Genomic DNA, 12,259 nt, shown 5'->3' on the forward strand with positions numbered 1-12,259 from the left:
AGACACACACACACACACACACACACACACACACACACACACAAATATCTGAAGACATCATCTGAAAAACATTCAAAATTGTTTTGTAAAAAAAGTTACAAGCCAGAAAAAAGTTCAACGAACAACAGAGCGAAGGAAAACACCATTTCAAATTAAAAGCTCGCCTTTCATCACACAAATTGATGCAAACAAGTGTTAAATCAAATGAAAATCTAGCGTTTTAGCTATTGGAAGCTTTAATAAAGACACTTTATGTAGATTTTCCTCCTAATTCATCACCAATCTGTGTATCTGCATCAATAAACATAAAGTAAACAAGTCACAAAGTCTCTCTGAATGAAAGAAAACACCAACACATACATCAAAAAATGCCAGAAAAACCTAATCCAGGTAAAAGCAAGAAGATCAAAATAAAATAGAGGACAACAACTTTTCAATGAACATGAATTGACTCCTGCGACTTCGCCTCCCGCCTCCCTGTGTGTCGCTCAGCAATGTGAAAAATGTCGCTACAGAAACATGCAGCTCTGAGCGTTATCCTCCGCCTGCATGCTAACGGCTTAGCTGCATACCACGCGGCACACTGACCTGGGATTAACTACAGCCAGGCTCCACCTGAGCGACACACACACACACACACACACACACACACTGAAACACAGCGGCGGACAGCTTAGTGTAAAGTCCAAACAGTATTTGTGACTTCTGTATGTACAGTACAAGTTATTAGGGTTTAACCCGAGTCTGATCTGATGATGACTAGGACTGAGAGGTGAGCGGAGGAAAAACTCAAGGAGACAAAGATACGAAAAAAAAGGTGATTTAAACAAACGCACAGTCAGAAATTAAGAATGCAAGTCTGAGATTAAAGCTGTTATTTGTAAAATAGGGCCAGAAAACAAAGGTAGCTCCAACAGCATAGGTGTAAGAATAACCGCTGCTCACTACACTCTAAGCTGTAGCGACCAGTTAGCTTCATTAGCTTTGTTAGCTATGGAGCTAATTGGCCAGATAATCATCAGGCAACTCTTCAGCTCCAGTGAGCGTTTTAGCATCTTTCAGCTCATGTTTTGGTTTTAAAAAGACGCCCAAATTTACTGTTTTTCTTCACTGTCACTGCTCTGCTTTGTCCAACCAACAGCCCAAAAACATGAAAATTCTTCATTTACGGTCATAAATGACAAAAAAGGGGCAAATTCTCATATTTAAGAAGCTGCAACCATCAAACGTTTGACATTTCCAGCTGCAGATGTTAGCCTGATAAAGTTAGTGACTAGCTTGGGAATAAATTGGAGCGTTCAGCAGCTAAAGAGCTGGATGTCTTTCTTTGGGGTTGGAGGAGATCAAAAACAGAGCAAAAAGTAGAGAAAGCTGATTTTGCTTTGATAGGCCACTGCTTGCCAACACTGTGGACAAGTCATAGAAAAATCAGTCAACACTGAGTTAGTTAGTCACACAGTTTCTTATTTTGTCCAACCAACAGCCCAAATTCTTCATTTACGGTCATAAATGACAAAAAAAGTGGCAAATTCTTATATTTAAGAAGCTGCAACCATCAAACGTTTGACATTTTTGCTTGAAAACTGATGAAATGTAACGATTATTTAACGTTAAGGTCGTAAAATGCGAACGTTTCACAATAAAAACATTTACTTTCTATCCACTGGAAAGCTAACAGACTTTTATTCTGAAACATAAACAGGAAGCGTGATGTCCAAGTCGTGAAACAAAACTTTTTTCATCCTCCTTCTTGCGCTGCCTCTCTTCTCCTCTCTTCTCTCGGCCTCCATCTTTCCACCAAACCCCTCTATCTGTTCATCTCACCACCACAATCCCATGTTTATCTGAGAGCGACCGATGGCGAGGAGTGATAACACACACACACACGCACGCACGCACACACACACATACACACATACACACACACACACACACAGCTTAGTGTGTGTAACGTTTCGTGACGTCATCATAGCTGTTTTGACTGCGACCACACACGCAAAACGAGCTTCGATCGCGGCTGAATCGACCTTTTCGGGTAGCGTGGGAGGGCGTCTGGTTCTCTCTTCTTCTCTGTTTTTCTCTCTGTTCCGCTCACTTCTTCTAATGTTCTCTCCTCCACCTGTTTCTTTCATCACAGCAGCGAGGGGAGGAAACAGTGTTTCCCTCGAAAGCCTCGTGGGACGGATGGAATGAGCGAGTGTGTCTTGAGTGTGTCTTTATGTGTGTGTGTCTCGACAGTTTCTTTACATATATTTCAGTGTGTAGAGTTACCACATTACTTTTTATATACTCGTCCAGAAACCTTCCCTAGAAACAATTGAGTTATTTTAAATTTTTTCCGACAGGAGCCTCTTGTGGCTCCGAGAGTTACAACCTCTACATGTCCTGGCAGATGGAAGCAGCTCTGCAGCGCCGCTAACAACAGCATCAGAGTCAGTATTTGGCTCTTTAGCTGCTGAACGCTCCAGTATGTTCACCAGCTAGCTGCTAACTGGTTGGATGAACAGATGGACACTGGCATTCAACGTAGCACGCAGCGAAACATTTGCTTCTTAAACGTGACGATGTGCTGCTTTTTGTGCTGCAATAGAAGTAATTTCAAGACGTTACATTCGAACCTGACTCGACTCCGGCGCTTTTAAAGGAAGCTGGAAAGTAACAAACATCCTTTTGTTGCATTCAAGCGTTGTCACGTAAAAAGGAAACCCCTTCCTTTAAAGCACGATGGTATCTAACGTCATTTCCAAGCTCGGTAATCCATGCTAACATTTTGACATTTTATAACCTAAAGGATCGATTGTTTGGCAGATTAACTGTTCGTTAGATGCAGCCCGGCACACTTAAAAGTTTCAGATGCATAAATGACTCTCGCTGCCATTTGGAGATGCTGACGTGCAACCTTTCCTTGAGGCAGCTTAGCAATTCAGACGCAGAGAGAAAAGATATGACAAGTAAGAGTGCAACACACACTGCACACTGAGCCGGTAGTTTAAAGAGGTTGGAGGGAAAGAGGTAGACATCTGTAGATCAAGGTTGCCCGCTGATCTCAGACAGATTACAAACTCCTCTCCCTCCCTTTTTCTCTGCAGAAAGAAAGAATGCAAAACAATAAATGCTCCTGTTCAGAGGAGAAACAAGTAACGCTGTTCAACCTTCACCTTCTTGATTCATAACTCCCAAAAAACCCTCATAAGTCAAGTTTTAATTGTGCCTCTTTCACAGGTTTATCTTTGTTATGAGGAAAAAGAGGAAGCATGATGAAGAGGAAAAGGAGTGATGTTCTTTCAGAAAAAGGAGGTCAGGAAAACACAAGAAGAAAGGGGGGAGGGAGGTGAAGAGGACGGCGTGTCTTGTGACTGCTCTGTGTAGGTGGACTTGTCAGGTAGCCCGTTGGATTGCAGCCACGCAGAAAACGGCACAAGAGAAATTCAGATAAAGCTCCTCAAAGGAAACATTCGGTCACAAGTCGAGGCTTGAGTATCTCACACAGAAGTGATTCTTCGCGGTCGGAAACATCTCCATCAATGAAATAACTCTTCTACTCGCACAGCCTCAATCTTCCGAGTCGGATCGTCTGACAAAACACGACACAAATCGACGGTCATTAATGTTAAAAGTTGAAACTCGAGAAGTCTGACTTCTCCGTCAGCACATGCAGACAATATAAAAGTTGGCTAAAACTGAAGAAAAAGCACGAAAAACACATTCTGAGAAAATTCCAGAATCGCCACCACAGAACTGATCCCAGCACCACAAGACATTCAGCCCCACATAAATCTCTCTATGCCGGTTTTAAGTCCTCTAAGCGTGAAGAGATCTGAAGCTCTCGTGGAACAAGAAGATGAAACAGATTCAGACTGAGATACAGACGCCCGTATGGCTGCAGCAGCTTGCTTACAGCTTAAGATTTCTTTATTCATTTACATATCCAACCACAAAGTTAAAAAGTGCCAGAAGCAGTCAAATTTACCACCAATGGTCGTGAGAACCGGTGTCACATTTTCACTTTTTTCGAATGGTTTGGAATACATACTGCTGTGTCCTCGCCCATGTACAGAGGTTGTGTCCACGTCTAAGTAAAGAATATGTCCGCATGCATGTACAGAGCCTGAAACGTCGCCCATGTACAGAGACCAAGTCCTTGCTCATGTATAGAGGAAGCTGTGTCCTCGTCCATGTACAGAGACTAAGTCCTTGCCCATGTACAGAGGAAGCTGTGTCCTCGTCCATGTACAGAGACTAAGTCCTTGCTCATGTACAGAGGAAGCTGCGTCCTCATCCATGTACAAGTCCTTGCTCATGTACAGAGGAAGCTGTGTCCTCGTCCATGTAGAGACTAAGTCTTGCTCATGTACAGAGGAGGCTGTGTCCTCGTCCATGTACAGAGACTAAGTCTTGCTCATGTACAGAGGATGTGTCCTCACCAATATAAAGAGGATGTGTCCTTGTCCATATACACAGGCTGCTGTGTCCTCGCCCATGTGCAGAAGAAGGTGCTCAAAGCTCCCACTCCTGACTGCTAGCTACATGGCTAACTGAGCTAACTATCTTACGGCAGCTATGGTTAGCAGGATTTAAAGGGTCAGCTATACGTGCCACACATTCACAGGGTCCAACAAAGGCTCCTTAACTTTAATCTGTAACCTAAATGAGGCCAAATCCACAAAGAGTTCTGCTTTAATCTGGATCGTCTCACTTCTCTTCAAAGACCTTTAAGTCGCCGCTGTCGAACCCTCCAGATCTGAGATTCCTGACTTTCGTAACCCCAACGAGGTCTCAAGAAACTTAAAGTCCGTCACATGGAGCACACAGAGCTGTTGTCATGTGTCGGAGCCCCGAATGGCAACGACTACGAGCTGTTTTAGTTGGTCGTTAACGGGTAAAAATAGGTTCAGACCTCACAGTGGTCTGGAGAGAATATAATAAGAAAGATGGATGGACGGATGGATGATGGGAGAGGTGGAAGAAGAGACGCTGACCTTTAAAGCCTTAAACCAAACAGTGGAGGACGGAGTAAATAAAGAGGTCTCGGACAAACACACCCTGTTTACCCTCCTCTTAGCGCTCACCAGGGGAGGAGGAGGGGAGGTGGAGGGAGGTGGAGTGTAAGTGACAGGAGAAGAAGTGAAATTAGAGGCGAGGAGGTAATTAGCTGTCTAAACATCTGGCGTTAGCTCTCATTGACGGCATCTTCGGCTCATTGACACCTCAGTGTGACTTCAACCAGGAAACACACACACACACATACACACACACACACACACACACACACACACTCATTAAGTGCACACACACTTTCCTTTAGTATGAGTAAGCTGTATGACGGAGGTGAATATGATGTACCTGCCTGTGTTTTTTTTGCCCACACCGCGTCTCTGTTTTTAGAAGCCGGTGAGATAAAGATGGAATTCGCCTCAGAGAGCAGACACAATAGGGAGGGAGGGAGCAGAGGGATGGGGGAGAGAAAAGAGAGAGGGAGGGAGGCGGGAGATGCAACAGAGGTGGATGTAGTCTGTTCTCAGTCTCTTCAGAAGCTCTCACAGGGTCTGAGTTTTGTTTTTTAGGCCGAGAACTTGAAGAAATCATGTGATTAAACATCATTTTGGGGATAATTTATGGAGAATCTACTGTAATAACGGGTTTAAGTTTAGTTAGTTGTTATTAATTGGTTATTTTCTTTATAATCAATTGACTGATTGATCTTTAAAAGTTCATTATCGTTTCCCAAGTCAAAGACACTCAATTTACTGTCTTAAAGAAGGAAAAAAACAGGTAATATTTATACTTAAGGAGCTGAAATCACAGATTTTCTGACTGTTTCTTTAAAAACGACCTAAACTGATTAATTGATTTGCAACAATAGCAATTAATTTCACAGCTGTCATGTAATCGATGAACTGCTGCAGCTCTATCCAGCACCGTGCTCTCATCTGTATCCGTCTCTTCTCCTACTAACTCATAGATAATCACTAATATTGAGACTATTTCTGTTTTTTAAAAAGGAATATCAACTAATATTTCCTTAAACTCCAAGCTGACGAGTTCAAACTGCTTGTTATGTCTCCTCAACCATCTAAAACCCGGAGACGTTCAGGTTTACCGTCGCGTAAGATGAAGAAAATGTGCAAATCCTCACATTTGAAGTGCTGAAACAAGCAAAGGATGGTTATATTTGAATGAAACATGACTGATTAAATGTTAAATAATCAACTTAATCAACCTTTTTAGGTATTTACGGCGTCACTGGACAGGACAGACTAAGAGACTGACAGGAAAGTGGGATGTGAGACGCAGCAGAGGGCCACAGGCTCGACTTTATACATGTTTAAAATGTTACATTTGGAGTAATTTGGGTTTTAAATCTATTGGAGGAGACAGTGTGAAGTTTGAGGGGCCACAGAATCTTTCTACTGTAGTTAGAAGGCGATTTGTGGAGACTGAGGCTGGATTTTCAAACTAAACTGGGTCCGATTTGGATTATTTATCCGCATTGAGCTGCCGTGAAGCTTAAACTTGGAAAGTGCTCCGATAATTCAACCACTTGCACATAAATCTCCCCAATTTGAGTTCAATCTTGGGACACATTAGTTCCTTTTTTGTGGGGGTTTTTTTGCACTCAGGGGAGAGAAAGTGAGAACAACAGACGAGGAAAGAAAAGAACAGCAGTGAGGGAAAAGCGGCGGAGAACGAGCATCACGGGTTTATCTCCACCGTCTGAGGATGTTATGGCTAACCTCACACACACACACACACACGCCATGAACTCCACCTGGGTCACGTGACAGGTGAGGGAACCTGTGTGTGTGTGTGTGTGTGTGTGTGTGTCGTGTGTGTGTGTGAGAAAAGCTTGCATCCAATTAAGTGTGTGTTTGCAGTATGTGCAGCATGACGGGTTCAAAGGGAGACCCCCAGGTGTACATTACCACTGAACTCCCTCACCTGGCTGGAGAGAGATTCATATCTGGGGACACGCACACACACACACACACACACACACACACACACACACACACACGTTCTGTGTGTGTGTGTGATCCTTATAGTGAGCAGCGATGATGAAGACAAGCTGAAATCAAAAGGAGGGAAGTGTTTGGTTGTTGTGGCGTCATGGTGTCATTCAGGACCGAGTCCACTAGAGGGCCTCAGTGAGAACAGTGCAGGGAAGATATAACAGTGTGTGTGTGTGTGTGTGTGTGCGCGTGTGTGTGTGCGTGTGTGTGAAAGAGATAAGGTGAGATAGGGACGACCACACCTGCATCTGCCTCATCTTCCTCTCTTCTTCATCCTCATCACTAAAGCTCCTCTTACTCAGAGCTTCTTCCTCATCCTACATCTTCTCCAGGAGCGGCGGGGTCCGCCACACTCTTCTCTTACAAAACGCCCCCCACCCACCAACACAACAACCCTCCCACCCCTGTGTCATCGCCACGGCAACGATAACAGCCGCACAAACAATAACTTTGCCTTCTCGCTTTTACCTGCAAATGATTTGAGAGAAAGTCTTTAAAGGAACAGTTCACACAAAAATAAATGAAAATCCAGTCGTTGTCTGCTGGTTCTGGTGTCGACGGAGACGTTTTACACACACACAACGTTTCTGGAGCTTCGCAGCAAAACAGCGCCAAACAATCTCCTAAACAACAGAAGTAGACGGGGACTTGTTTTAAAACGTTAAATAAGGAACATTAAACGGCTCCATACAGCCGCAGGACCTCAGACTGATCAGAAAAGACGTTATGGACACGCTGGACTCTTCGCTGCAGCTGCTGAGCTAGCAGTGTTAGCATCGAGGGTGTAAATACCTGCTTTCTGGATCCATCTGGGATCTCTGGGAAGCTTCATGGAGCCTTTTTATGCGCATTTTTTTTTTGTGGTTTGTTTATAACCATGTTAAAACAAGTCCCCATCTACGTCTGTTGTTTAGCAGAACGCCGCAACGCCGTTTCGCCGCGAAGCTCCAGAAACGGAACGACAAACCTTCCCTTGAATTTGACATGTTCTGTGATGCATGGGAGTGAGCAGATAACGACTTTTGGATGAACTGTTCCTTTAAAGTAATGACCGAGATCGAAACTACTGTATATACGGCATTAAATACGCCTCTTAAATCTTTCAGAAGGTCTAACTGTTTGCTTTTTTTTTATTCTTTACGACACATTTACCAACTTTATGCACGTCAACAAACATCTAAAATGCCTCTTGGATGCACGAGAAGGCCTCAAAGTTCACGGTCAAGATGCACAAACTGAACAGAAGAAGCCACCTGTGTGTTATTTATACAACGCTGATGTGTATAAACTGTGAGCAGACTCTCTGAGTTCAACCTAAACTTACTTTAAGTCACTTCACTTCAGTTTAAATATCACTTCCTGCTCTGTTTGTGTCTCCCGCAGAAGGAGACATGTGAGAGGTGTCTCTGCTCCTCCTGATGATGAGGCCCCCTGATTGGACACGCCCGCTTGTGTGGGCGGAGCCGCTGTAGCCCTCATGAATTATTAACGAGGCGTGAATATTCATCACATACATTAACGCGGCCTGCTGGAATATTACATGAGGGATTAAGTGAGACTGAAATTCTTCGTTCTGTTGCTTCTTCTTCTGCTGCTGCTGCTCATTTGTAGATGACGCAGAGGATGTCAGAGATGTTAGAGTTAAGAGGAGAGGCGCAGCTGGGGTGAGATAAGTCAAACAAATGTGAAGTATGCGCAAACACACACTCACACACAGACAGACGCACGCAGACAGGAACACACACACACACACACACACACACACCTCCTGGATGTCTGCACACAAGCGCAAAGACGAACATTTCCCCCTCACAGCTGATCTCAGAGCGTCCAAAGTCGCGTTTTTCTCCGCAAAAATCCTCCAGCAAGGACGGATTTATTCATCCGTGCAGGAGGAAACAAGGTGCTGTCAACAGAAAAAACACACCTGCAGGGCAGAGAAAAGCTGCGAAAGAGAGGAAAAAGTCCCCTGTCACCAAACTAAATTACGCACCGCACGTCTCGGATAAAAAAAAACAAACGCGTTTTTCCCTGGAACAACCCGGTTCATGTTTTTTCTTCCTCTGAAAAACAAACAAAAAAATGTCTGAAATCTCTCCTGACATGATAAAGACGCGTGCAGGATCGGGGATGGACGCGGGCTGGCTGGCTGGCTGGCGTGTTGCTACAGGTTGTCGGCGGGGAAGGAAGAAACGTGATGCGCAAAGGGGAGCCGGAGAGAAACTCCGTCCGCCAGGAAAACTACAAAGAGTCCTCGCCGAGTGGAGGAGGAAGGGAAAAAAAGAGAAAAAGTGGCATAAAAACCTGACGGGAGAGGTGTTCAACCACCCTGACTGCGCGGTTACTCTTCTAAAAATGCGACAAAAGGGGAGAATCCGTTGGATTATTATTAGAGGCACTTGTTTAACGCACCCTCTCTGTTTATAAACCTTTTTTGCGGGGAGAGCCGGTGGAGTCCCGGCGCCGGCTGACTCCCTCTCTCTCCCTCTCTCTCCCTCTCTCCGCTGCTTCTTCTTCATCTTGCGGGGTGAAATCAGCCCAAAGCGTTTAAATCAATCTGTGCAAAAGAGAAAAGGGAGGAAGAAGAAAGGTGGAAGAGGTGGGGGAAAAAAAAAGCGGACTTACCATGGAGTCGGATCGCTGCACCGCGACGCACAGGGCGAGGAAGAGGAGCAGCGGCGCGGCGAGCTGTCGCGGGCTCTTCGCGTCTTGACTCATCTTGGAAGGGGAATAAAACAAGGATCCGCCCGCGTTAACACTCAAACTCTGCGGCTCTCTACTCGCATGTCATAGCCCTTGCTGTGGCGCCCCCCCCTCTCCGTGCACACTCGCCCCCTCAGCGGAACAGAATTAATCAGAAAAAAGTTGTTCTTCTTCTCCTTCTTCCCTCCTCGGCGTGTTGCGCTCGCAGAGGGCTCCTGGTTGGACCTGGCTCTGGCACCGTGCGCCTCTGCTGTCCCCCTCTCTAAACTTTTTCCTCTCCTCGACTTGCGAACCTGCCCCAGAGACCGGATCTACTTCCCACACGCAGCGCGCACTGATACCGCCCCCTCTGTGCACCTACAGCAGCACGCACAAGTCACCTAAAATAAAAAAAATAAAAAACTTCTGGAAGATTCGCGCGTTGGGATCGTGCGTAAAATCGTGCGTAAAAGTCGCGCCGGGTGGCGATTCACGTCTCCTGCTTTTAATAACGCTCCTGTAAAAAGAAGTTGGTGATGTTAGGACCCCTCACGCGCGGATGGATACGGCGCCTTCCTCCCTGCCTGCCCTATCCAATCCTACCCAGGGCCCGAGGCTGCACGAAAAGCTTTGACTTTAAACCTTTATTTGACATTTTCTATACGCCCGGGCACGTCGCATTCCTGCCAGATTATTAAAGGTCACATACTCACATTTTGACTCCTGACAGAGGGATGCTGCTGGCAGAATGGAAGAAAGTGACACTGTCAGAATAAAGTGCGTAATCCCCCCCTCCTGCTTCTCATTTTACTGTTACATTCCTTCACATGTGAGCGTTGCGAGATTAGCTGGAAGACAGAAAAACCGTCACATTCACACCTGCTGTTAAAAAAACTACACGGACGAATTCATCAAAGCGTCGAGGAGACACATAAAACTGAATTACTGACATTCCAATATCAGTTTTGCGTGACAATAAGTTATGAAAGCACTAAATCAGACAAAATGCAAATGAGGTTCTGAATGGGGGGGGAAGAGAGTTAATGATCATTTATGTGTTTTACAACCTGCATTTAACAAACTGTTCTGGCTTTATTCAGAGTTTGTTGCAGAGTTTCAGAACCAGACAGGACTGTCGGACCAGCTGTCTGACAGAGTTTCACCTGCAGAACCAACACCAACATTTTGGTTTATCGCTTTTTTTGTGACCCGGTGACTCCAATCCAAGAGCTAGAGCCCACACACACACCTCTCACCTTCACATCGATGGATTTATTGATAAAAGGTCGACACTGTGACCACCAAAGCCGTCCTCGAAAAGGTTGAGAAGGCAGATTTAGGGTCTTCAGGAGGATCCTTGTGACCAAAGTGTCGACCTTTTTTTATTAAATCAGTCGTAAATCCGTCAATGTGAAGGTGAAAACAAGTGTGTGTTGGATTCACATTGCAAACAATATTTAGAGAAGGACAAATTGTGGTTAATGGGAAACTTTGTAACCATATCAGCAAATATAACTTTATTGGATGTTTGACTTTATTCATCTCCCGTATCTTTGCTTCCTTTAATTTAAAGGTCCCGGCCATAACATAGTCGACTTCTGAGGCTCTTTCCCAACTCGACTTCTTGGGATGCACTACAATCCAGAAGCAACAACATCTGATGAGTCGAGAACAAATCTCAAAAAAACAACTTTCTTACAAACTAGACCTTTACATTGTGATAAATGTTGAACTTTGTGGGGTTTTTCTTGACATTTTTGCAGTTGTGTGTGACTTGATGTTCCCTTCTTCATGATATCTTATTACTAAAACTTAAACGACAGCCAGTTTATTTATCTGATGCAGTCTAATGCAACAGTTGTTCTTTGAAGAGGTGTTGATTCGCGCGATCATTTTGAAGGCTGCTCATCGTTGAACAGTTCATTGTCCCACCAAGAGGTGTTTAGGTTATTTAGTCCACCCCATCTACATTTATCAGTGAGGCGAGGAACTCAGTCGAAGGCCAACCTCTGACATTTTCATGCAGGCGAGTTTGGAGAGTTTGAAAGTTGCAGAGACTGATCGTGAATTCAACAGTCAGTGATTTCTTGATGAAGGTTCTCGGTCATTCAATGTCGCGGTTCATAAAGGTTCTGTATTGAAGGCGACTGGACTCGTTGGACTGGACTCCTTTCAGTTTGTTGAAGACGTTGATACCAACCCGGAGAGGAGTTGGCAGGAGTTTAAACTAGTATCTGAATCGAGTCCAGTTGCCTACGATACAGCACAACAGTCAGTGTTGGTGTACTTTGAAAACAGTTTTGAGTTTCTTAGCGTTTCTTAGGTTGGGTTACAGCTGAAGAGCACAAGGATGCAGGTTGTGGTTCACAGGCAGAAGTAAAATCAATCTTTAGCTCCTGTTGACGGGACAGTTATAACTCTGTTCTTAAAGGTGCCATATGAATAAAGTAATTATTAAAGTTGTTTCTTGAGTCTCAATCACAACTCGTTAGATACTGATGCTTTTGGATGGCGTCCGACCCGACCTAGGAGGAGTGTCAGTGTTCCCATCTCACCGACAGGAGCTA

General features: G+C 44.7%; 1 protein-coding gene across 2 annotated transcripts in view; it reads right to left on the reverse strand.

Moving 5' to 3' along the window:
- The window catches only part of col4a5 (collagen, type IV, alpha 5 (Alport syndrome)), a 43,784-nt gene extending 33,813 nt beyond the window's left edge, over window positions 1–9,971 (reverse strand). The window contains exon 1 of one of the 2 annotated variants that reach the window (XM_030431114.1): window positions 9,636–9,971. In XM_030431114.1, coding sequence (XP_030286974.1) covers window positions 9,636–9,728 — 93 coding nt within the window. In that variant the 5' untranslated portion in view covers window positions 9,729–9,971. The remainder of the gene's footprint in view (window positions 1–9,635) is intronic. The other variant, XM_030431115.1, reaches the window with a different exon arrangement.
- Window positions 9,972–12,259: the final 2,288 nt, after the last annotated feature.

This window comes from Sparus aurata, chromosome 10, assembly GCF_900880675.1.
Source record: "Sparus aurata chromosome 10, fSpaAur1.1, whole genome shotgun sequence".
NCBI classification, from domain to species: Eukaryota; Metazoa; Chordata; class Actinopteri; order Spariformes; family Sparidae; genus Sparus; species Sparus aurata.